The sequence below is a fragment of the Amia ocellicauda genome, chromosome 3 (genome assembly GCF_036373705.1).
Source record: "Amia ocellicauda isolate fAmiCal2 chromosome 3, fAmiCal2.hap1, whole genome shotgun sequence".
Lineage (NCBI taxonomy): Eukaryota > Metazoa > Chordata > Actinopteri > Amiiformes > Amiidae > Amia > Amia ocellicauda.
Window position 1 is genome coordinate 40549920 of NC_089852.1, and position 24245 is coordinate 40574164.

General features: G+C 38.6%; 4 protein-coding genes across 30 annotated transcripts in view; 1 reads left to right on the forward strand and 3 right to left on the reverse strand.

The window, feature by feature from the left end:
* Positions 1–6710, reverse strand: part of dlg2 (discs, large homolog 2 (Drosophila)) — a 259732-nt gene extending 253022 nt beyond the window's left edge. For 14 of the 15 annotated variants that reach the window (XM_066699445.1, XM_066699448.1, XM_066699440.1 and 11 more), the window contains exons 1-2: positions 5105–6710; positions 2187–2318 (exon numbers count right to left, since the gene is read on the reverse strand). In XM_066699445.1, coding sequence (XP_066555542.1) covers positions 2187–2318; positions 5105–5123 — 151 coding nt within the window. In that variant the 5' untranslated portion in view covers positions 5124–6710. The remainder of the gene's footprint in view (positions 1–2186; positions 2319–5104) is intronic. The other variant, XM_066699432.1, reaches the window with a different exon arrangement.
* Positions 6711–6875: 165 nt separating this feature from the next.
* tmem126a (transmembrane protein 126A) lies at positions 6876–8707 on the forward strand. The gene is made up of 5 exons (XM_066699450.1): positions 6876–7019; positions 7335–7467; positions 7669–7862; positions 7976–8090; positions 8408–8707. Exons 2-5 carry the CDS (start codon positions 7343–7345, stop codon positions 8604–8606), a joined length of 633 nt encoding a protein of 210 aa, XP_066555547.1. The 5' UTR covers positions 6876–7019; positions 7335–7342; the 3' UTR covers positions 8607–8707.
* Positions 8708–10724: 2017 nt separating this feature from the next.
* Positions 10725–14012, reverse strand: crebzf (CREB/ATF bZIP transcription factor). Its single transcript, XM_066699449.1, is given in 4 exon segments — positions 10725–11605; positions 11608–11617; positions 12286–12358; positions 12611–14012. Coding segments are annotated over 4 exon segments (1140 nt in total). The 5' UTR covers positions 13612–14012; the 3' UTR covers positions 10725–11549.
* A 592-nt stretch (positions 14013–14604) lies between these two features.
* Positions 14605–24245, reverse strand: part of sytl2a (synaptotagmin-like 2a) — a 40645-nt gene continuing 31004 nt past the window's right edge. For 8 of the 13 annotated variants that reach the window (XM_066699426.1, XM_066699429.1, XM_066699423.1 and 5 more), the window contains 12 exons: positions 21651–21755; positions 21102–21158; positions 20677–20724; positions 19467–19558; positions 18928–19041; positions 18259–18428; positions 17866–17968; positions 17491–17652; positions 17131–17209; positions 16507–16606; positions 15429–15634; positions 14605–15331 (listed from right to left, as the gene is read on the reverse strand). In XM_066699426.1, the coding sequence (XP_066555523.1) occupies positions 15183–15331; positions 15429–15634; positions 16507–16606; positions 17131–17209; positions 17491–17652; positions 17866–17968; positions 18259–18428; positions 18928–19041; positions 19467–19558; positions 20677–20724; positions 21102–21158; positions 21651–21755 (1385 nt within the window). In that variant the 3' untranslated portion in view covers positions 14605–15182. The remainder of the gene's footprint in view (positions 15332–15428; positions 15635–16506; positions 16607–17130; positions 17210–17490; positions 17653–17865; positions 17969–18258; positions 18429–18927; positions 19042–19466; positions 19559–20676; positions 20725–21101; positions 21159–21650; positions 21756–24245) is intronic. The other 5 variants (XM_066699420.1, XM_066699422.1, XM_066699421.1 and 2 more) reach the window with 5 other exon arrangements.

A 24245-nucleotide genomic window follows, 5' to 3' on the forward strand; every position in this document is an offset into this window, starting at 1 on the left:
CAGCAGATGGGTAAATTTAGGTTAAGGACATGTGTGTCACTTTTTTATGGAGCAACATATTGTTAGGCAAGGAAAAAGAGGTCCAGAGACCATTCTGTTTACTCAGCAGAACACCCATACCAAAGCTAGTAATTACTACCACAGAATTACTACCCTGTAGTAACCAAATGAAGTAACGGAGATGGCAGCAATTCTATAAATAACAGAAATGGTACAGACATATTGGCAAAGTATGGCAATATGGGTAAAGTCTTGTCAATTAAATTATCTGTTCACTTTTTGTACTAATTGTACCATTTATTCTGGCTTGCATTAGCTAAGGGTGCATTTTTTAAAGTACTATATATGAATGGTAATTTAAGAAACAAATTAAACCTTTCATGACGGATAGGATACTTTTAGATTATATCCTGATTTGGTCAGCAAGAGAGTGGTTATCTTAAGCCCCAAGAAATCATTATATTGGGCTTTTTAAAATCAAGTGACACATTATAGACAAGAATTTAAAATTAAACTAAAATCCATACTTTTAACCCCAAATTAATAACCGATCTGAAGGCCTGACAGTTTTGCAAATGCAAACATCTGTGAAACGTATTGTTATATGGACAATCAATGAAGAAAGGTCATTATGTACAAAAAGACTCTCGCCGTTTCAATTAATCTGCTGACACTACCATCTGAGCAACTTCCACGTTATGAGATCTGAATTGAAAAGACTGGAGGCATCGATTTCAAGAATGATTACTTTTGCACAGAATGGCGTGAACATGCTCACACACAAGGGAAGCATGGGATTCTCAATTGAGAAGTAAGGTGACAACAGATAAAAAGGAATGCCAGCCTTGTCAGCATACGTCTACTTAATGCTATCTGATCACGTCAAATCTTCAGATAAGTAACAGCCTTGACAGATAATCTGAGAGGCACTCTGCAACACCACTGTCCTGCACAATACCTTCTCAGGGCCTGTTGGACTGCTCTGAATAGTAACATTACAGCATCCAAAACAATCTCTATGCATTACATTTCATTCATGCGTTCTTATCAAATGTTAGTTCATGGCTTGTATGCATCAGCTTCCACACATTATGATATTGCAACTTCAGGGTGCCATAAAAAATGCTTTGAATAAGGGTTTGGTAACTATAATTGCCTGTTAGTTTCCACTCCCACACAAAGAGAAGTGGTCTATATATTGTTTTCCCACTCCAAACAATGTAATTTAAAGTGTTGTTGTTGTTTTTCTACATTGCTTTTACATAATATATTTTGTAAACTGACATTTTTCAAAGTACCACCAAACACATTCTAAACAGAAACGTGTTCTAAGGTCTATGTTGCAATACACGTAATAATAAATAAATAAATATTCTGCAAACTAAGCTTGAATATGAACACATCTGGAGCTCAAAATATTCCATAGCCAGGTGGGGAAAGTCTGGCGATTCAGCAAATAAAGACAAACTAGTTTTTCATATTGTAAAGGTCAATTATTTTTACTTGCAACATCAAGCCAAAAATATGCAGGTTTCCATTTGAGTGCGGATGTAATAAGAACATGGAAAATCAAAAAATATGTAATTTCAGTTTGAATTTTCCAAAACTAAATACCAACTGACTTGGGTGTTCTTGGCTAGAGGTCTATTAAGTCTCATTCTTACAGAGGAGCACTGGGTTTATTTTTTTTTTAACTATTTTCATGATAGGTAAAGCAATCTAAAGCAAATCTCTCCATAGGGCATTTTGTATGGCAGCTTTCAAATGTAACATTGAAGTATAATTAAAAGTTGTAACTTAAAAATTAAAACTTATGAATGAATTTGAACATGGTGCATTGAGAAATGTATGTAACTATTTTTTGACAGAATCATACATTTAATGTTGCTAAGTGTATTGATTACTTACTCTTTTAATAACTTGTACAGAAAAATACTGAACATGCCATCGTCACTCAATTAACTTTGTTACATTTCAACTAGGGTAAAAATATATTCAAGAGCTACTGTATAGCATTTGTCTTTAGTGATCTTATGAATGTGATACAAGAAAGATTCCTGTCATGTAACAAAAATCATAAATCAGGAAACTTTCTAATGTAGTTATTGGTTTACAAGTTCAGGCTCTGAACAGTTTTGTATGAAACTAGGATGGCATTTGTTTAGGGCAAAGAAAATATGACCTACCTAGCAGTGCTTGAAAAAGGCTGCTTTTGAAGATGCCCATCACCCTCAATATGGCAGTTTTTAGCTGTTGTTCTTCGGGTTTGCTCAGTTTGGAACAGTACTCTTCCAATAGCCCTAAAGCCCGAGCTGTGTCTGCATAACGGGTGCAAAAATAGATTAATTCAGTAAATTAACAACATCAACAACATCAGTATGCACATAAATCTAAAACAATGAACTCCCTGAATGTTAGAACTATTTCCCTTTTATCGTAAATATCACAGCTAGAAAAGGGTTTGCTGTAAAGAGAAGCAGCTACATTTTATGAGCACAAGAATGTTGCCTTTCCGTGTATTTCTTTCATTCTCCCTGAACAGCTGTTCATCGCAGATGTATTGTGGAAATGCATGACGATACAATTCAGGCTGCTCGTCAGCGTATTAGTTGTTGTTTACTGCAACTCAACATATGCAAAACCATAAGTGTGGAGATATATTTATACACTGTACAGATATATAATTAGCAGACATGTCCAAAGATCACTGAAGAGCCACTTTGCTGCAGTGTAAAAATGATATACTTGGATCAAGTATCGACTCGGCGCACACTTGAAGAGCTTAGTTCCCCACTGAGATGTCACATGGAGGTACCGAGAGAAATCAGCAGTTTTTTTCATTCAAATCACAATAAATGATTGAATGGACGAAACTCATTTTGCTTGCTAACATACAGTGTTGGTTTAAAATAATACATTAATAAAACCATGGATGCAAATAAGTTTTTTTACAAGTCTCTACGAAATGTTTTATAAATGCTAAAATATTATAACCTAATTCCAAAGGGAATTATATAAAGCTATACAGTAAGACCATCACCTTAAACGTTACAGATCTATTATTATACTATTTTTAAATCCATTATTTTGTACAATATAGGTAAAAATCCACTTGGTAGCTGATGACATTACATTTACTTCAACAAGCTGTAATGAATGTGATGGAAATGTATTTTTAATAGTATCTCATTGGCAGATCTGTCCAGTCCACATAATGTTCTGATTTTCTAACTAATGAATGGAAATACACTAAACCCAATTGTATTTACTTTTTCTAATACCTAAGAGCAATTATTGTATGGCTGCATGAATATGCAAGATAATCTATTAAATGTGTTCAATTATGGGAAAACATCACATGTGCTGAAAAGGATTAGGCATTTCTGAAACAGAAAACCAGGTACAGTTAGGGGAGATTATGTCCTTGGTTCAGAAGGGAGACATTCATTTGCTAAATATTTCACACAGAATTATTGTTTTATTATAAAAGAATCCAACAATTAAATTATATGCCAATAAATGTAGTAAGGACTTCTGTCTCTGTACATAATAGTTTTTCAGTCATACCAATGTTTGAGCTACAAAGTTAAATCCCTGTGGGAAGAGATTTCCAATTGGAGCTGGTTAAGCAAGACTGTAAACATATTGAACAATTTGACATAGAAAGCCTTGAGTAACATATAATTACAGATGCGGCGCCCGAGATCATTTAAGGTTACATCTGGGTAAGCCACAGTTTACATCTATCTTCATTGAATGTAAGCCTTAAAACTGAGAAAGAATATACTGCGGTCACTGCGCTTTAAGTATATTTCACTTGGAACAGACAAATTATTAACTGCACATAGCTGGGCCTTTAGTGCAAATTAACATTTTAAATATGAGCCTTAACTCAGAGCATTACATTTTGTATGGTTGTGTGCAAAGAGAAAAGGCAGTATCGCAATAACATGACTTAAGTAGGGTTGATTAACTAAGTAAGATTACTACTTCCACATAAGAGTAGTAAAGTTTAGCCTGACAATGTTTGAAAGCAGTCTCACATTTAAACTCTTCCTAGAATCTTTATGGTATGTATTTTAAGTGAACAATTCACATCTGCTCAGAAGGGCAAATTGTTATTCCAGCAAATTCTGTGTATTTTGTAAAATAAACTACTGTTATGTACTTATTTGTAAGGCTGACAACTTCATAATTGTCCAATACATACATTTTAAGCATTAGAGGAGGAGAAAGATGCAAGAATTTCTATTTAGGACATAGCTTTTTTTATTTTTGGACAACTGCTAAGAAACTTAAAATAGTACAGTAATCTAAGCAGTGAAACCCAATGCAATGCACACAGTACAGTGCCATAACGATGAACAAGAAGTGGAATAACAAATGCCATAAGAATTATTAACACACTGGACTACATTTTAAAGTTCATTTTGCACTGCTTTTCATATTTCTATGTCCATTCTAAGCCCACTCAAGGGTTATTTCTATATTAAGAGTGTGTGGTGTGGTTTTTGGACAGAAGAGCGGTATTCCAGGCTCTTTGCAGGGGATTTCTGATTACTATATGTAGAACTGGATCAGATGTTAAAGCCTACATTCTGCCCACAACTGTGCAGCTGTGACAATGCATGGAAATAATACCAATCATAATAAATAACATGCAAATGAGTGTGTGTCAGAAAGGGTATGCTGGGTAATACATCATTTAAAACACTTAAAAAACAACAGTACCACACCCCCTGAGGGGGAAGAAAGAAAACAGAAATCGTGGAAGCAAAAGTTCAGTTAATAGCCAGAAACTTTTTCCACTTTTAAGACACATACAAGTGTATTTCTATACACACTGCACCAGCACAAATGCACATAAACTCCAATAGTTTCACTTATGAAGGGGATGTCTTATTGAATATACATATTTATGTATGTGTGTCAGTGTCTGTGTATAACTCTTATTAAGTATGGTATAAGCAAATAAACTTTTCTTCAATATGTTTAATTAGATTACATAATATTATTATTATATTGTGCAATTAACTTTCAATGCAAAAGTTTATCTGACAAATTTTGCAATGGAGCTGCTTGTTCAATAAATAAAATCACTCACCTTTTCTTCTCACTGGCATCCTTGATGATTATGTCTCTCCCCGAAGTGCACAAGTTGGTACTCCTACCAGTTTCTGTCCTGCAAAGGGAAATACAAAACGTTCCCCTTGTTGTAAGTAGGATATATTAAAAAAGAAAGTTCCCAGGAAAAAGTGTGTAAACTGTGCACAAGGACAATATTATTGGCGAGTTTTCAGCATTGGCAACGTGCAGGCACAAGGGAAAGCTGTCTGAATCAAAGGTCTGGAGACAGGGGACAGGCTGAGGGGCACTTCTTCGGCTCTGCAGGTCCTAAAGTTATTCTAGTGGATGTCAACTCGATGGTTAGGGAGTCCATTGCAAAGTTAAAGTCTTACACGGATCCCCACTGTGGCGCAGTCCGGGTTTAAGTCCCCACATTGTCCGCATGTCTCAAAATGTAAGAAAAGCAAAGGCAACATAACCTCACACAGGTGTCTCCCCGCACCCACACTTGCTTAATTAATTCATTGGTGACAGTCCAGCCACCTGTATCCATCGGGGGAGACGGTGTTTGCAGAACAAGTAAACACAGGTGGTTTGAATTGTGTTTCTTCTTACTATAAAGTTCAGACTCGACGTCCAAAGTCGGTCACAGTGCTGTCCTTGTGTTAAACCCAGTGTCCAGCCATGTCCCTCGGTCCCGGCCGCTGTCCTCCCCGGTCATCACAGGCGGCCCGCTGGCACGACGTCCATGCCCGTCCCATGTGATGATGAGCAGCGGATTTATAAAAGGAAACCAATCACAGTCTCAATGAACATTAAAGGCACAGCAATAATAACTCAAAAGTAACCCCCCCCCCAAAAAAAAAAAAAAAAAGGTCGTGTCCGTCGAGTCTGAGCCGAAACAAAAATGTAACACAGGAGTTCACTAGTTTATCAAAAAATATGTTCAATTCATGTCTTCAGATGCGTCAATATTATGGTTAAACTTTCAACGCTAGTTTAAACGTCCACCCTCAATATGAACAATCTTCCATGTCCATGTTTCCCTGTTGTAATCCTAAATATCACTTACATTATTAAGAAAGAAAGAAAGAAAATCCGGCAGGTGTGTCAGCTTCACAAATCGACATTACGTAAACAATTGGACGCTTGGTGCCAAACAAATCCAATGCACACATTGCAAACGCATCCCTCTCCAAACCAGATCTACCCGTCAAAGTGGTGCAACTATGCGCGATTGACTTTTGCCCAGCCTGAGGAACTGCTGCATTGTTATCTTTCATTCTGGCTGGCGAGCTGTAATAATAATGTAATTCATGGCCGCTGCGTATGTTTCCTACTGGGTGTTTAAGCTCGCTGACTCGCACCCCACAGTTGCCTATTCCGTGCATGCAAAAGCCCGGCTGCGGAAGGTAAACAGTCCCGGTTTGCAGACATCATGATACCTCCCTGGCACGGGCATCATTTCAGTGTCTTTCTGCTCATTCTGACAATACAAACTTGTGATTGCGACGCCTATCGGAAAGCCCTTGCAAGTTTACTATGAAAACGCATGGCCGTGCAGTCATTCCGTGTTATTTTTGACGTTTAATTTCCGTGCCTGGAGAATCGCGGCGTTACAGCAGCTCAGCAGGATGCGCTCAGTCTCGTGTCGCCTCTCCGCGAGCGGCAGCTCACTCACCTTAGCAACGACACGGCCGGTTACTACCCGCTGTGATTGACACACGGACAGCCAATGGCAAGGGCGCTTTCTCCGGGCCTGCGGGGATGTTAGCCAATCGGAAAGCAGCTCAATAGTTCCTCGGTGTGAAGTTGAACGGCGAACGTGTGGGTCAGGTGGTCCAAGATGGCGGCGCCCTGGGTGGTGAGTGATCATTGCTGAGCTTCAACACGGAGATCAAATCTACGGAACCCGCGCTCAAATAAGATGCGAGTGACAGTGTTGTGTTAAGGTAACCTTTTTCATTTAAATGTCATAAATTGTAGATTGGGTTGTGTGAAACATTGATGGCGGAGCATTTTCAAGGTCACCAGCTTTCAGTTCTTGAGCCTGGGCTTGTGTGTTAAGTTTAAATGACTTGCATGCAGCTGCTATGTTTAGTCTAGTAATTACATGTGTGTGTTTGTGTAAGAATATAGACATCGCATGTGCCAGGCATGCGATGCATAATCAGAGCGATTTTGACTAGCTATCTGGAAACCTTTAATTGCATTGCCATCGTTGTAATTGTTTTATCACCTATATATATGTGTATGTATGCATTTAGGAATCAAGATGTCAGACAGAAACACGTTTTCAGAACTGCCCGCTGCAAGAGAAGGGGCAGACAGACCCCTTCCTAGAGCCGTGGTCATGGAGTTAATTATGAAGAAGTTTGAACAACTTCCAGACACAGACAAGTGAGCATCCATGTTTCCATCTCTTGTTACTTGACTAGTTATAGTAACTGAGTTATGCATACATCTACATTGAAGAATATGCAACTGAGTTTTAATGCATGATTTTAATGTGAATTGCAGTCTTTATCAGTTTTATTCAGGGGACATTTCACATTAAAGAAAACCCTATGCATCCACTTTCAACATGTCCTCATTGCGCAGGAAGTTCTACAGCTACGGCCCGGTGTACTTGGGGATAAACGCGGCTTTCTCGGGACTGATCGCCAACAGTTTCTTCCGGCGATTACTACACGTTTCTCAAGCCCTGCTCACTTCGAGTTTGCCCATGGCTATTCTTCCCTTTCTGACTACTGTGGCACTATATAACGGCGTTGTTTCACAGCCTTTACTTTCAGGTTAGTAATACGTTTGCTAGAATGTATTTTGGGATGTATTCAGACAATATTAATACTTGCGAAAAATGTATACCTGCAAACATCTTTTTTATTCTTCCATTTTGTGTATTTAGGAGACCTCAACTGTCCTACTTGTGTTGTAGTCAGAGGTGGGCTGGTCGGCTCTCTTGCGGGTGGCTTGTATCCTATATTGTTAGCCTTACCTGTGAATGCAGCTCTTGCAGCAAGGTAAGTAATCTGTCCAGATGGGACATATTGACTTCAATCAACAATTTTAAATGCATGTTTTATAATTGTTCAGACCAAATGCACAGTGTAGTTAACTACTGTTTCTCCTGTAAGCATTGTGTGATAGAACCTCTTCGTTTACATGTGTTCAATTAAGATTGCAGGACTTGGCTCTAATCAACAGCTTTAGTTTACTTGCATGGTTTCAGTGTCCTAGCAGTTCCTTGGTTCAGTCTTTTGACCAGTAACTGCACCATAAGTCAAACTATGCAAATTATTAACCCCCTGTTCAATGTTCCTTTCCCCCTCTGATACAGGTACAACACCTCTCCAATGCCAGAGAAGGGAACTGCATTGCGCTTTTGGAGCCAAGTTTCTCAACCTGTTCTGAAGAGAATGGGCTTCGTGCTCATTCTTCAAGCAGTCTTTGGGATCTACTTGAGCTCCAGGCATTATGGGATCTACAACAAAATGCTGCAGCTACCCTCACCTGACAGTGAAGTGCTGATGGACTGAAATGAAGTAAAATCTGACAATAGCATTCTATTCCTTTTATTTTTATTTACAAGGCCTTGTGTAGTTGGCATAAGCCCAAATTAAATCAAGACTTCAACCCATCTGCGTACTGGTAATTTCACCTGAAATCAGCATTTTCTTTGCCAATGTCTGTCAAGTATGGGATTTGCAAAAGCATCCACATTTAACGTAGGCCTTAATCGGTTTCTTCAATGTCATAGTTAATGGTGACACTTGCCAATATTCGGCATCTTTTTTTAAAAATTAAAAGGGTAAATCCTATTCCTTGTGCATTTAATGTTTCGGTACCACAAAGTGTTATGGATATTTCCAAATCGTTCTTGCTTTCCTAATCTTGAACATCAGAAATCAATGCTTCAGATTCATAAAGCACACATTCATAACAGTATGTTTTGGAATCATGATATGTAATGAACTGGCAAGACCCACTGAAATCATTAAAATACATTAAAAAGTTCATGTGTAAAACCCTCCTTTAGAATTTGTATCAGGTTTTGGCTCCAGAGCAGGGGTGTCATACTCCAGTCCTGGTGAGCTGCAGTGTCTGCTGCTTTTTGATTCAACAGGAGCTCCCAAATACTTAGTTATCAATTACTCAGCTAGACTTGTCTAAAACTATTTTTATAGCAGATACCTTATTAATGACTCAAAACATTGAACCCACAGAACTTTTCAGAGTCTGGATAGGATTTAAATTCAACAAGTAAATTGTTTAATTAGACCAATTAAGGAGCCAGTAGACAGTGTGGCCCCCCAGGACTGTAGTATGACAACCTGATAGGGAAAGGGTCTGGAGCAGGGTTTCATAACCTTCTCCATTATGTCCTGGACATTATGCATGGATGGCATATTAAAGGTATAGGATACATTGCAAATCTTTCAAAGCAAGGGGAGATTTTAAATGCCTTGAAAAAAAATAACTGCTTATTTTAATGCTATGGTGATTATTTTCCAAATCTAAATAATGGGGGAAAATTGTGTAGACAAGTAAACAATGCAAACAAACATACAGAAAAGGTTCAGTAAAACAACCAGTTATCCATATTAAGCAACTTCAAGATAAGGCCTGGAGGGTCCGTGTATTAATTCAATTTCCTGAAAGTTATGAAAAATTAGTCCTTTTCCATTTTCTGTTTTTTGGAAAATTAAAACATTAGAATTTTGGATTTTTATTTTATTTTATATTTTTTAAGTTCTATAAAAAAGAATTCAGTTGGTGGTTTGCAATTTCGATTTTTCCAAGGGTTTCAATTCTACTGTAATAATGACAAACTTAACAGTGGGAGAGCTCCGAGAGCTCAGAAATGGGCTGGACCACAGCGGCGGGGGAGGACCCTAAATAATTAAATATGTAAGTTTATCCAAAATTCTAGTGTAACGTTTTCTAAAAAAAAACATGACCTCCATTTTCCAAATTTTCAGAAAATTGAATTGATAAGCGTTACATGGACCCTGGAGGTTTATTGCACAAGAGGTTAAACCACTGAGATCCCAACTAAACCAGGCGTTCCCAACCCAGGTCCTGGAGGAACACCTACCCTGCTGTTTTATATTCCATCTGAGCTCTCAATTACTTAATTGAACCCTTAAATTAACTAAATTTGCTTACATTTGATTTTAAATTGTATAACAGATAAAAAGTTGGTTCCTTAACAATATTATACTTCAAAGCCCTCCAATTTAAATTTTTAAAAGGAAATTAGTTAAAATCCAGGGTTCAATTATGTAATCTAGAGCTCAGTTGGAACTAAAACCAGTTAGGGTAGGGGCTCCTCTAGGATGAAGTTTGGGAACCCCTGAACTAAACATTAAAAGGGAAAAGTATCTTCATTATAACTTTTTTCTTTCTGTAAGACTGATTAATTTCATAACTTTTCAATAGTGACCTTTATACCATTACCACATCTATCCATTATGTTGAAGGAAAAGATTAGAAGTTTTGTTTGCAGATATAGCTTGCTGTTTGAAAAGAGAAAAAAGAAATATGCATTAATTCAAAGACCTGAAAGTTGGGAACAGAAAGGACAGCAAACTCAAAACTAACAAGAGTAACCATTAAATAACTTGAAAGTTAAATACAACTCGTAAACTGCTAAATGAATTAAAGAGTTTTATTGTAAAACATTCATATTGTATTGATTTTCAGGTGTATAGTATAGAACAAGATAACTTTCTAACATTTCAGCAGACTGACATCACCAGTTGAGTTACAAACATAAAATCAGAACATCAACTGCTTTTGCTGGCACGTGATCTTACCCAAATACACTTTCCCACATTCCCAACTGACTTACAAGGTCATAAATACAAACCATTTACATCTTCAACTTCCATATATTTAACAATATGTAGACACATCCACATTGGTATTGTGCCCCCTTTTCACTGTTCATCTACAGGTACAGCTGTCCTTTGTCGTGAGGTGAAGCTGGAAGGAATTTCCACTGTGGGGGAGCTACACCCCGAGTACACCCCCCTCTCCCTGCCGGTTTCCAGTGCTACCCCTGGATAATAGAACACTCCAGGTACGGTCAAGGCCAACCTACCTGTGCCAAACTGTTCAATCACATTCTAAGTTTATATAACCTTTTACTCCTTCACAAATTTCAAATCCTAATCGGAGGAATCTCTCACTACGCAGACAAAAGTCAGTGTATTTGAGTGTGTGTGTGGATTTCATTGGGGTTGGGCATTAGGTCAATACCATCAACAAAATCAGTGTCTTGATCTTAAAATTAAACTTGCTTTCACATTGTCACAAAGTGTATTTCAGTAGCGATGAAAACATAATTTCAGGGCCACGTCTTACTTGAGGTAAGCAGACACCATATTGTTTGTTGTTGTTTTGCATTGCTTTACCTTCTGGAATAGTGAAATGCCAGCAAAAGCTGCCAAAACTTACACCTTTACTTATACTACCTTTTAACAAAAATCAGGACAAGATGCCAGCAGCTGGTCCCGTTTCTTCAGCTTCCCGACAGCAGAATCCACTTTAGCATAAAGAAAAATAAGGAGGCTACATGAAAATATTCTCTTGATAATATAGTGATGTTTCACAAAGAGCAGAACTTCTTCAAACCACAGGTATTATATGTTAACCATAACAGGCTTAACTCAAATAAATTCCACTCTACAGCAGTGGGTTGTTTTTGTTGGTTGGATGCATTGATGTTAAATGCAACATTCAAAAAAAGACAATATGCTAAACTCTTTGTGAAACCTCACCTCATGTTATTTACATTTTTTTTTTTTTTTTTTTTACAATTACAGGTTTTATCTGAACTCTTTGGCTATTTCGTTTATAACCTCTAAAATGTACAGTCTTACAGGGAGGGACTGAAATTAGCAGTGATCCCATATTGCCAGACTCACTGCCACACTATATACATAACCCAAATGTATCCATTATCCCCTCCAGTATCCTAATCTAAACCAAAACCAACTGCAACTGTAGTCAAGTTTAAATGTACTGACTAAATTATCTAGGCAAAAAAGAAAACTGGTAATTTCTGTCCCTGGATATACTGGTTTAATAAAATATTCTTTAACATTACTTCAGCACACGTCTGAAACCTAAACAAAATAATAATAGATACAGGCTTAGTAATGAACACAATGTTTTTTCCTTGAGCTATATCTTCCAGTATATGATCCTTACCATGGAGTCATGGAGGCATGGCTGTTCTGTAACCCACCAACCCAGCATGGCAGAACAATCACCTAGAAAAAAACTGTCAACAGGTTTAGCAGTAACTTGTCATGAAAACATGGGTTTTGCAATATTAACTGCATGCTCAGTTCGTTTATATCAATTCATAATTTAAACTAAAAAGAAAACTAAGCCAAAATCTCTGGCAAATTACAGTGTTCTCAGATCTGTCCCACAGTAGTTCGTTTATTCTACTATTTTGTCTTTTCTCTCTCGCCAAGTTCAGTCTCAAAGACGCTTTCAAAACATAGAAAAGAGTAGTACTTGACCCTACATTGTGAGCGCCGCGCTTGCGCTGTCTGCGCACTTAGTGCAGAACTCCACGGACACGTGGTTGTTATCGACGTGCAGACACACGCCGCCCGCAGCGCCCCGCCCGCCCGGCCTCAGCCCCGGCCTCGGCCCGCTCCGCGGCAGGGCGTAGTCGTGCTCGTTCCTGCGGGCCTCCTGGAAAAGCGAGGTAGACAGTTTCATGCCATTCACACCCGTCAGTCTAGACAACAGCTGGGCCAACATGCTCTCGTTAGCCAGCACCGCCCTCAGGTACCTGGTCTCGTCTTCCAGCTCTTCCACCCGCTTGTTCAGGTGCCGGTTCTCCTCTCTCAGGTCTCTGTTCTCGGTGGCCATGGAGCTCACTTTAGTTTCCAGGCCGCGGATGTACTCTTTCTTCCGCAGGCGATTGAGCCGCGCTGCGATGGCGTTTTTATTGCTCTTCCCCGAGCTGTCGTCTCTGCACGGCTGCGCACTGGGACCGCGCCCGTACCCCGACTCAGCGCCCCCGCCCGGCTCCCTCGGGTCCGCCAGCGAGCCCAGGAGGGGCGCTGCATCGCCCGCAGCACTGATCGCTTCTCTCGCAGGATCGAGCAGATCTGGAAATCCGTCCTCTTCCAAGAAAGGAGACCCGGCCTCTCGTTCAAAAGCCCAGTCCAGCTCGTCCAGTCTGAACAAACGGTCCAGCTCCAGGCCGCACAGGTCGTCGCTCTCCGAGGAAAGAGCCGCGGCGGGGCAGCTGCGCACACTGTCCGTCACTTCTATGGACTCGCAGATCTCCACGTCGAACAGCGCGCTGCCGGGCTGGGGTTCGGGCTGGGGGGCTTCCCCACGCCGCGCTCTCTTCCTGGGCATCATGGCGCTGCGCTGCGGCTGTGTTTTAGCCCGTTTCCGGCATGATCCCGGATCAGAGCTGCAAAATAAATCGCCGGTCAAAACCACTTTCAGTTCCTCGCTCAAGGCGGGGGTGACTCTGCCGCTTCTGCGGCGCTGGGAGTGACGCATCCTATTTTGCCCCGTAGACAAGTCTAAGGAAATCAGTCGGGCCTACAGACTGCTAACGCAGCCCCAAAAGTTATTACCAGTATTTTAAAACTTCCGAAAGAGACACAGAAGTGCTTCAGTCCTCGCAATGTCGAGTCCCGGCGAGCAGTGCAATTCAGGCCACAGTGTCCTGTACAGCGTGACGACAGCGCATTTCACTTCACGCACATAACAAAAGTTTATTCTTATTTTGAGGTCAGGTTTCTGAATGTTCTAGACGATAAAGTTGTTACAGATGTTACCTCTTCTCCGGGTAAAGCTGGCGCTGGAGGTTATTCGCTGTTTTCTGCTCGCTGTGCTCGGACCTGCGCTCGTCTCTTCTCCTCCGCTAACAAAGTTGCGTCGTTCAGGAAGCGTCAGAGGCAAAATGGCGCCGGTAATGACCCGGATGCACGTCGTGCAGTGTGCGATGTTTTCTAACAACAGCTACCACTTCCGTTGTTTTATTCAGCGTTGAGTGCTCGGTGAGTCGCAATACATCAACCGGTGACGGGATTTAAATCGAGTTTTATTTCAATTCTCCTTCAGAACGACGCAGTTCTCTTTGGCGATTAACTATACGTCTAAACGGGTATTTTTTAACGTTTACGTTCCATGGTCTTTGATGATTTTAATATATATATATATATATGTCTATCTTTAACGACTATTTTTTTTAATAGGCCTATATGCTTAAATTATGACTTTCACTACAGTTCGGTGACCATATAGGGCCTCACCGATGATGATGATGATGATGATGATTATAACAATAATAATAGTAACAATAATAACTTTGTTAAGAATTAATACTTCTATATAACTGGAAAACACAAAGTGAATACTTACGATTTGAATACTTAAAATGATAAAACTATTAAGTATAAAAATGCTAGAAACATGGAACATTTACCTGCAAATTACAACAATAACCCACATAATAAAACCAAATAAATTACTACACATAATTTGCCATTGTGAGTCTAAAACTTTATTGTAGATAGAAATACACTGTAAAGCAATGCTAATTAAATTGGACAATATGTATGTCATTATTTGATAGATTACAGAAAACGAGCTGGAAAGTAAACATTAACGTAATAAATTGAGTGAACAAGTAACATAGCAGAGATATATGCAACATTTGTTTGGCAGTAAAACACAAATAAAGAACATTTTTCTTAATGTCATTTATTTCTGACATTGTCTTTCGAACGGCATACAACAATTACAAGTCCCTAATCTAGCAGGTGAGATATAGAACCAATGTAAACATGTTACAAATAAAATCATACCTTGGCTTAATGCAACATTTGATAATAAGACATGTTAATCTTTCAGATAACTTGACACTAAGATACATTTTTAATGAGGCACTTTGGATAAAATAATATCATACATTTTTTTTTTCTTGTTTGTTTTCTTACCACAAAATATGAGCATTTCCAGTACCGTGCAGAGGATATTAAAAGGGCAGACCAGGGGGTAGGGGGTGCTGATTAATAATTGGCAGGTATTCATACAGTATAAAAAAATACATTCCACAACCTCCTCTATTTCCACACACTCTTTGCCATCATTAACATTCTCAAAGGTAAGACATCTTCCACCCATTCATTCGGGGAGTCAATCATTCGTTCCCACAAAGTTGCTTCATCTGTGTTTGAGTCCATCCAGTCCACGACTGCCCCATAACTTTTACCTGGAAAGACATGTTACAATACAGATTAAGAGACTCCAATTCTGTCACATGGGGTTCCACACAAGATAATATGTGAAAAGCCACAGCGAGTGCTTACCCGTGCCAAGGCCGAGCCGCAGTCCTCCCAGGAAGTGGTTGACGAGCCGGTCGTGGTCCCACACGGTGAGCTCCACACAGGCCTCCCGCAGGTCCTCGGCCTTGAAGCCGTCATACACCAGCGTGTGATTGAACATAGGGTTTGCCGTCTTCTTCAGGACCCGGGTCTTCTGACGGCTTTTCCTGCTGGTGTCTGGGAGCACTGAGCTGGAGATGCAGAGGGCAGTCAGGTGGTGCAGAGATGAGCAGGGGTGTGTGTGCGGGGAAGGGCAGGGAGATCATGCATAGTCATTACAGGGAATTTAAAGAGGGAAGAACAGAAAGAGGAGGGAAAAAAGAAAAGGGGGGCAGCAACAGAATGTGTACAAGCAGCCTAAAAGTTCCTCCCATCCTATTTGAAATGTAATGGCTGATTGTACTCACTAGGATATATTTTCATATTTTTTGCAATTATGTATTTCCTGCATTACACTGAAATCCAAAGATTAAGTAGTCTGATCACATTAGCGATTTATTTTTACAATCATTCTGAGCAAAACGTGTGTAATTCGGTTCCTGGTCATTTGACGCTGTGAGAGCTTGTATAGCAAAAGTAAAGGATGCAGTAGCAGCCTCTTGTGGACATCAATGGGAATTAAAGCCTGCAGATGAAGAACTGAGAAAGAAGCTGGTGAACACAAACCTGCTTTTGCAAGTTTTTGTTTGTGTGTGTTTTTAACAAATGTCTGCATGCAGCTTTGTGTGACTGATTGATTTATGTGATTGAATGGTTTACCTTATTTATTATCCATTGAAGAAAATTCAGTTGAATGTTTTTTTTCTCATGCATGCAGACGAGTTCATAATGTAAAATATTTCAGTTAAAAACATTAGTCTAATCTTCATAGCCAACAAATAAGGTATTAATAGGCTAAATAATAAAAATAATATATTGTGCTGCTGTTTGATAGTGTGCATCCTTTGTGAATACTGGCATATTAGTGTGCTTGTGACATTTGGTATGACTGGAAATCACGAATTTGCAAATTAAGCTGTTCATCTACTAAGAAACAAATCACACAAAGTTAATGGGAACTTACCATTTCACAAAAGGGTCAATATTATTCCCCCTGATTATTGGCAGACTCTTGCAGTCCTTCACCCAAATGTGCACTTCACCTGCATTTGATGTCCTTTTACCTACATAACAAAAACAATGATGTCACCAAACACAGGTATTAGCTCTGAATAAGTCCTGAACTTAATTAGCAACATTTTCTTAAAATCAATGGCCTGCACAGGGGGGAAAACCTGGTATCTATAATATTTGTTTACCTCATATTGTTTAACATCAAAATGCTTCTTATATTTAGCATTGACTGCACATTATTTTTTCCCAAAGCTAAGACTGCAGACTTTGTTACATAGAAACATATGTTTATTGCTTTCCTTTCCTGCCAAGCTTGTTCTGTGTATTGACTAGAATACTACACTATATGCATGTCAGTTTACTCTGTGCTATAATGAAGAATAATAATAAAAATGCTAATGTTCTTCTGGTTTAATAAAAATCTGTTAAGATGCGGCTATCGATACTTAAATATAATTAAATGAAATACAATTAGAAATGATGCACTCTTCAATCTTAAACATTAACTTTGTCCTAATTGGATAATGGGTGTTTGTTCATTTTCAGACAGGTGAGATATATGGAGGAATCTTACTGTGTGAGATCTGAGGGAGGAAACGTAGGGCTAATCTCATCTCTCCTCTGTAGTCTGTTGCCTGGAGGCCAGAGGGAGTCTAAAGAGGAGCCATTGAAGAGAAACAAAGAAATCAGCTTACTGTATTCTGGTCAAATGAGGCTTCAAATAACATAGGTTAAGAAAAACTATAGTACTTCAGCAAAAGGAAAGAGAATAAAACAAAAACCCACTTTATCTTTAAACACCTATGGCAGGACTGCAGAATCTGTTCCACAATCCCAACTGTGAAGCTATAGAGTATTAGTGGCACTTGGTGTTCAAACCTCAAAACCAGATAATGTTTAACTGAATGTAATGAAAGAAAACTCAGAATCTCACCCGTGGTTTCAGAGGGAAGAAGTTCATTTGTGTGTTGTTCCAGTCCCATTTGGATAAGTCCACATCCACTTCACCCAGAAAGCTATTGCGGCCAAAAGTGTCGTTGTGCCATACAGACAGATTCAGAGTCTGAGTCTTGAGAGTCTCCATGGCGATTCTATACTATATGGGGGTAAAGTATCATAGAGACTTTGATATGATTGTCTTTACGTTGATGTAAATCTCTTTCTTATGTTGATCATATGCACTTCCTACATATCGGCAGGTCCTACAGGTCTGCTTAGATACAGACATTCAGAAAACTAGGATACCATTAAGACTGTCTCACACTTGTACACTGAGGTTTTTGTGTGACCTCATACATTAGTCTCTTACCCGAAGGATCTCGTTGTAGGTCGGATTTAGAGTCTTCTTTTTCACTGAGGTCTTCCTTTTACCCATCTTTCCTTTGTCGGGTAACAGGTAACTCTTAACGTATCTAAAATTGAAAACACATTTTCTTCTCAATCAAATATGTCACGTTAGACATTCCAGTGGTGTTCACAATGTAGCTGTTTGCACGGCCTGCATCTGTCATTAAAACAATGACTGTTGTCTCACGGATGATAGATGGAAGACATCAGACATCATCATCATTTTGTTAAGTTAAACTCCAAGATAATGATGAACAATTACAGTGTTTCATTTTGTTCAGAACACCACAGTCCCTCAAGGGCTGTCCCAGTGGTGCTGGGATGCAGGCAGTCAGAGTCCCAGACTGCTACTTACGGGTCTGAGCGGTTCTTTTTGGGATCAGCAGCTGCCAAGTCCTTGCACTGGACCACGAAGATATGAAACTCATTCAACTGCTCCACATAGTCCATGGCAAACTGAATATTCCCTTTGACTTCCACATTCCCGAAATCTCCACTGTAGATGCTCATTACACTGCCACTGACCTTTTCATGAGTAAGGATAAAAGACAAATATATTTTTCTCTTTTTGTATTTTTTTTAGAAATGGTGCCTGGAGGAATTCATTAAAATTCTGTTCACTAAAACATTTTAGTGAACGGTAAAATATCTTACTTCTTCTTATCAAATTTAATTAAACAATCCTGTGAAATCATCTTCCATTAGAAGAATGCTAATATTCCTTTATTTTAGTTGCTTTAGAAGTAGTACTTTTCAGTTAATGCAAATTAATCATACACATTAATTACATTTTTGTAATACTGTTATAGGCCAATGTTAATGATTAAGTTAAACTTAGTACAGATAAACAAACAACAACAAAAAACACCCTGCTGACACTACGGCAAAGAGACATGGAGAGGAACATTCAGTTCATGTTTACGACCTGGTACTGTACAAGTGTAATACAAAGCAGTTAGTTAATTAAAAAGCAATGCTCTGGTTAGGTCAGGAGAGTAAAGGTGATGCTGATTGGTCAACATACAGAGGACATTGATGCCATGCCAGAAGAGTTGCTAAGATTGGTTAGAGAGCTGCCAATCTTCTTCTTTCTGCCAATGTGGAAACTGTTCTCTGAGGTGGAGTCAGTGCCATCACTCTATAAGACAGCGCACAAACAGCTTTCATTGTCTTTGGTTAATAACGCAAGATGGGTTAGGATGGTTATACACTGCATACGTATTTGAAGCATATGCAGATCATGTACAGAGGAAACCTGAGGTAATCATGCCTGGTATGGAAAATACTTAACTTTCCTCCATTCATAACATGGTATACATGACAAACAAACATAGCACAAAGATCTTGTTAAAAAAGCAAATATTAAACATGCTCATGAAAATAACAATTTATGAAAATATTGTATTCCAGAAGATCTGACGTGTCAAACTGCATTTGAAATTCATTTAAAACAATTTTAACATCATCTTATAGAACCAACTGGTCTTCATGTAAATCTTAGTTAATAGTCAAGTTTGACATTGTGTTTGTCCACCTATGACATGTTCAAATTTTCACTATTACCTCTTGCTGCAGGAAAGGGACAGATCTGCTCATTTGCTTCATCTTCTCGTTGTCTAAAAACGTGGTGGTTGGCGTATTGGGCACTGTGGAAACTGAACAATAGCAAGTCCCACTTTAATTTGTATACACACGGCCTGGCCATTTTTACTGCAAACGATGCTCACATCATGGCAATGTTAAGCAACTGGATGAGCCTAATATTAATGTAACAATTACAGTAACGGATGCACCCCATAAAGAAAATATTCAGGAGAAGAATTACAACTTCACTCCTTGACCTTTTTAAACTGTGTTAGAGAGTTTTTATCCAATAGGCTGAAAGTAGGAGGTAAAACTAAAACATAACTAAGTGCATTTTTGGTTTTCTTCAATATTTTATATATTTGAACAATATATATTAGAAGTCTTAATATATGAAGTCTCATTTTATACATGCTCTCATTGTAAATAGTAGACCTTGCCTGTTTTATATATTAAGGGCTGGATTAAATCAAAACTTTGACCCACCTGCTAATAACAGAAAACTACAAACATCATAGCGGTTACATTAGAAGAAAAAGTAGAAGAAGTAGAAGAAAGTAGCATCTTACAAAAAAGAAGCCGCCACTGAGTACAGCTTTGTAGTTTTCTATTAGAGGGAGGGTCAAAGTTTTTATTTATTTCTAGCCTAAGAGCTAGACCAGATCAAAAATTTGATCCACCCGCAAATCGCTAATTAAGAAGTTGTATTGTATGTTTTCATTTATAAATAGTATAAAGTGGCGTCTTGTAATGAATTAAACCATGATAGGGTAAAGATTTGTACTTATATGTGTATGTAGGTCAAAGTTTTGATTTGGTCTAGCCCTAAGACATACAGTAAGAACATAAGAACATAAGAAAGTTTACAAATGAGAGGAGGCCATTCGACCCATCATAATACATAATACATTTATTTGAAAACTAATTTGGTTTCAAATAGTGTGCTAAATAAACAAAGATGGGCAGAAACAAACAAAACATGCAATCTCAACATTTATTTTAATCATATGATTATTGCTGTGCACTAGTCACTAGTTGTTAAATATGATTTTATTACATGACAACATTAGTGGTTGATAGGTCAATGGAGAGATTTATTAAATAGATAAATATTAGCATAAATTAACAGGTTAGTTCAGACTGCGGATTTATTAGTGCTGGTTGTCTAGAACATTAATCTCTTACTCACATCTTGCAACAATTTCATTTGCACTTTGTTGAACCTCTGAAAGCTGGTCTGTTTGAAAGTGTAAATCTCTCATTAAACAAAATTATATTTAGAAAAATACGGAAAAATAAATAAGATTGCATATAATTTCAAAACCCACTGATAAATTAATAGATTGTGTTAGCTATCAACAGAATTTTAATAAATGTTCATCAAATATGTTTTTTTTTTTGAGGATTTGCTTACAAATTCATTAAACACGTCGACAACATTAACTGAATACCATTTCAAGGATGCAGTAAGTTTCATCCCTGTCAAATCTTTTTACACAAAAGTAGGTCATGAAAACTTGGAACGACACAGTAGTTGAGCAGTTACAAATGACAAATGAGCCTGTCAAAACAACAAATACATAATTGTAAAGCACATTTAGAAAAAATATTTACCGTCTTCCACACTAAGTGCTAATTCATCCCCTGAAGTGGTTTTGCTTCTCTCGTCTCCTTGAGAAGAAGTAACAGGTTATTACCCAAACAAACTAGAAACAAACTCAGTTTACACATGCAGAAAGGGTACTTCTAAATGCCTCCAGCATCCAGATGGGTTCACTGGATTCTTCCACTTACCCAAGAACTCCTCTGGGATCAACTTTTTGGACACAAGAAACAAGGCACAGGTTTAAGGTTGTTTTTAGGTAAACATCACGTTAATTTAAAACACATAAATAAACCAGAGATCGAGAAAATTAACAACAACAACAACAACAACAAAAAGTTAGATTTCAAACTGCTTCTTCAGACCAATTCTCTATAGCTGCACTCCAACCACACGCTCCCATGAGAAATCGATGTGAAGGAATTAGAAACATTTGGTAGCTGGCTTTTATGAGAAGTAGACAATATATAAACAGCACATGTAGTGGACCATCTACCGATCGCAGTATAGTAAAGCTTCACTGCAAGCGAGAGAAAAAGAAAAGCAGATGTAATGCTCACTTGGCAATGACGATGAAATGTCCTCCAGACTTTTTGAAGAAGATACAGGCCTATTGGAGCTCCTTTCCAAGACCCTCCTAACCAGGTTTTGGTCTTCATCATAACCTGCCACAGATGAAAAAGCATGAACTCTGCAAACACACACACAATATGCACCAATACACATATTCCTTCAAGGTCCATTACATATCAGAGATAAGGGACAGCTGAACAATTTAAAAAAGGAGTTACTGCTTAGTTGTTTTGGCAGCCAGGTCTTTCGCTGATCTCTGCAAGAGGAAATGGTGCACAAAGACCTAAAATGATCTCACTTCACAAATAAGGAATAAGGCATGTGAAGGAACTTGTGGCTAATATGTAAATTTGACCTAAGGAAACAATGTTCCTTCAGACTTGTTTTGTTATATAGTAAATACCTATTATTGATAGAGGAAAAAGGTTGATTGTTTTATTAGTTAGGATGGAGTGAGACTATTGTTCACATGTCTTATTCTTAGTTTTGAGGATTTCAGGTGTTTGTTCATCAGTCTCACTTGTACAGTGTTAAAATGGGTTGTTGTTTTTAATATTGTAGTGTAAACCAGTGGTAAGAAATAAAAACACTTAATGTACATAACAAAAACATTTAAATATTTGAAGGAGGAAAATGTAATAATTCTAATACTTTAATTCAAAAGTCTTGCCTGGTGTTCACCCCCCACCACCACCAAGACTATAAGCGTGGCCAAAAACTAGCAGTACCAGTACCCTCTATAAACCAACTAATCAAAGAAGACAACCCTCTTGTCATGCTTATGTAACCTCAAACATATGACTTCAAGCCAGGTGTGGTTGTTAATCTGCAAGTTATTACATGTAAAAATAATCAATCTACAAACTGGAATTTCCAGACTCCTTGAAAAGCAAAACTGAAGCAAAAGGAAGCCAACCAAATCAAGGTTCTCCATTTATGTTACAAGTACTCAGTAACAAGAGTGTTAATCAATGGCTTTTGAATATTAGGTATTGTATAATGCACACTCCTAGACTTTACATCCACAACTACATTCTGTTTAGAAGGCATTTGATGATGACTTGAGTGTCTGTGCTATATATATATATATATATATATATATATATATATATATATATATATATACACTCACCTAAAGGATTATTAGGAACACCTGTTCAATTTCTCATTAATGCAATTATCTAACCAACCAATCACATGGAAGTTGCTTCAATGCATTTAGGGGTGTGGTCCTGGTCAAGACAATCTCCTGAACTCCAAACTGAATGTCTGAATGGGAAAGAAAGGTGATTTAAGCAATTTTGAGCGTGGCATGGTTGTTGGTGCCAGACGGGCCGGTCTGAGTATTTCACAATCTGCTCAGTTACTGGGATTTTCACGCACAACCATTTCTAGGGTTTACAAAGAATGGTGTGAAAAGGGAAAAACATCCAGTATGCGGCAGTCCTGTGGGCGAAAATGCCTTGTTGATGCTAGAGGTCAGAGGAGAATGGGCCGACTGATTCAAGCTGATAGAAGAGCAACTTTGACTGAAATAACCACTCGTTACAACCGAGGTATGCAGCAAAGCATTTGTGAAGCCACAACACGTACAACCTTGAGGCGGATGGGCTACAACAGCAGAAGACCCCACCGGGTACCAATCATCTCCACTACAAATAGGAAAAAGAGGCTACAATTTGCACAAGCTCACCAAAATTGGACAGTTGAAGACTGGAAAAATGTTGCCTGTTCTGATGAGTCTCGATTTCTGTTGAGACATTCAGATGGTAGAGTCAGAATTTGGTGTAAACAGAATGAGAACATGGATCCATCATGCCTTGTTACCACTGTGCAGGCTGGTGGTGGTGGTGTAATGGTGTGGGGGATGTTTTCTTGGCACACTTTAGGCCCCTTAGTGCCAATTGGGCATCGTTTAAATGCCACGGCCTACCTGAGCATTGTTTCTGACCATGTCCATCCCTTTATGACCACCATGTACCCATCCTCTGATGGCTACTTCCAGCAGGATAATGCACCATGTCACAAAGGTCGAATCATTTCAAATTGGTTTCTTGAACATGACAATGAGTTCACTGTACTAAACTGGCCCCCACAGTCACCAGATCTCAACCCAATAGAGCATCTTTGGGATGTGGTGGAACGGGAGCTTCGTGCCCTGGATGTGCATCCCACAAATCTCCATCAACTGCAAGATGCTATCCTATCAATATGGGCCAACATTTCTAAAGAATGCTTTCAGCACCTTGTTGAATCAATGCCACGTAGAATTAAGGCAGTTCTGAAGGCAAAAGGGGGTCAAACACAGTATTAGTATGGTGTTCCTAATAATCCTTTAGGTGAGTGTATATATATATATATATATATGTACAATTAATGCCGCTGCTGAGTTCAAATGGCATCTGCATTGTAAAGGTACAAAGAACACAGAATGTAATCTACCCATACGTGTGCCAGGAGTCCCACAGGCCGATCCATATACTGTACACCTGTGGATGAATATATGGGATATTGTGCTCCTACACATGAACACAGAAACGCATTCTTCTATTGTGTTTTCTGTGTGTTTACTTGCACTGCGG

Excerpts from the sequence above, each read along its gene's own strand:
- tmem126a (XM_066699450.1), top strand. The coding sequence starts at position 7,343 with ATGTCAGACAGAAACACGTTTTCAGAACTGCCCGCTGCAAGAGAAGGG. Across the intron at positions 7,468-7,668 it reads CAACTTCCAGACACAGACAA|GAAGTTCTACAGCTACGGCC; the intron begins GTGAGCATCCAT and ends CTCATTGCGCAG. Across the intron at positions 8,091-8,407 it reads AATGCAGCTCTTGCAGCAAG|GTACAACACCTCTCCAATGC; the intron begins GTAAGTAATCTG and ends CCTCTGATACAG.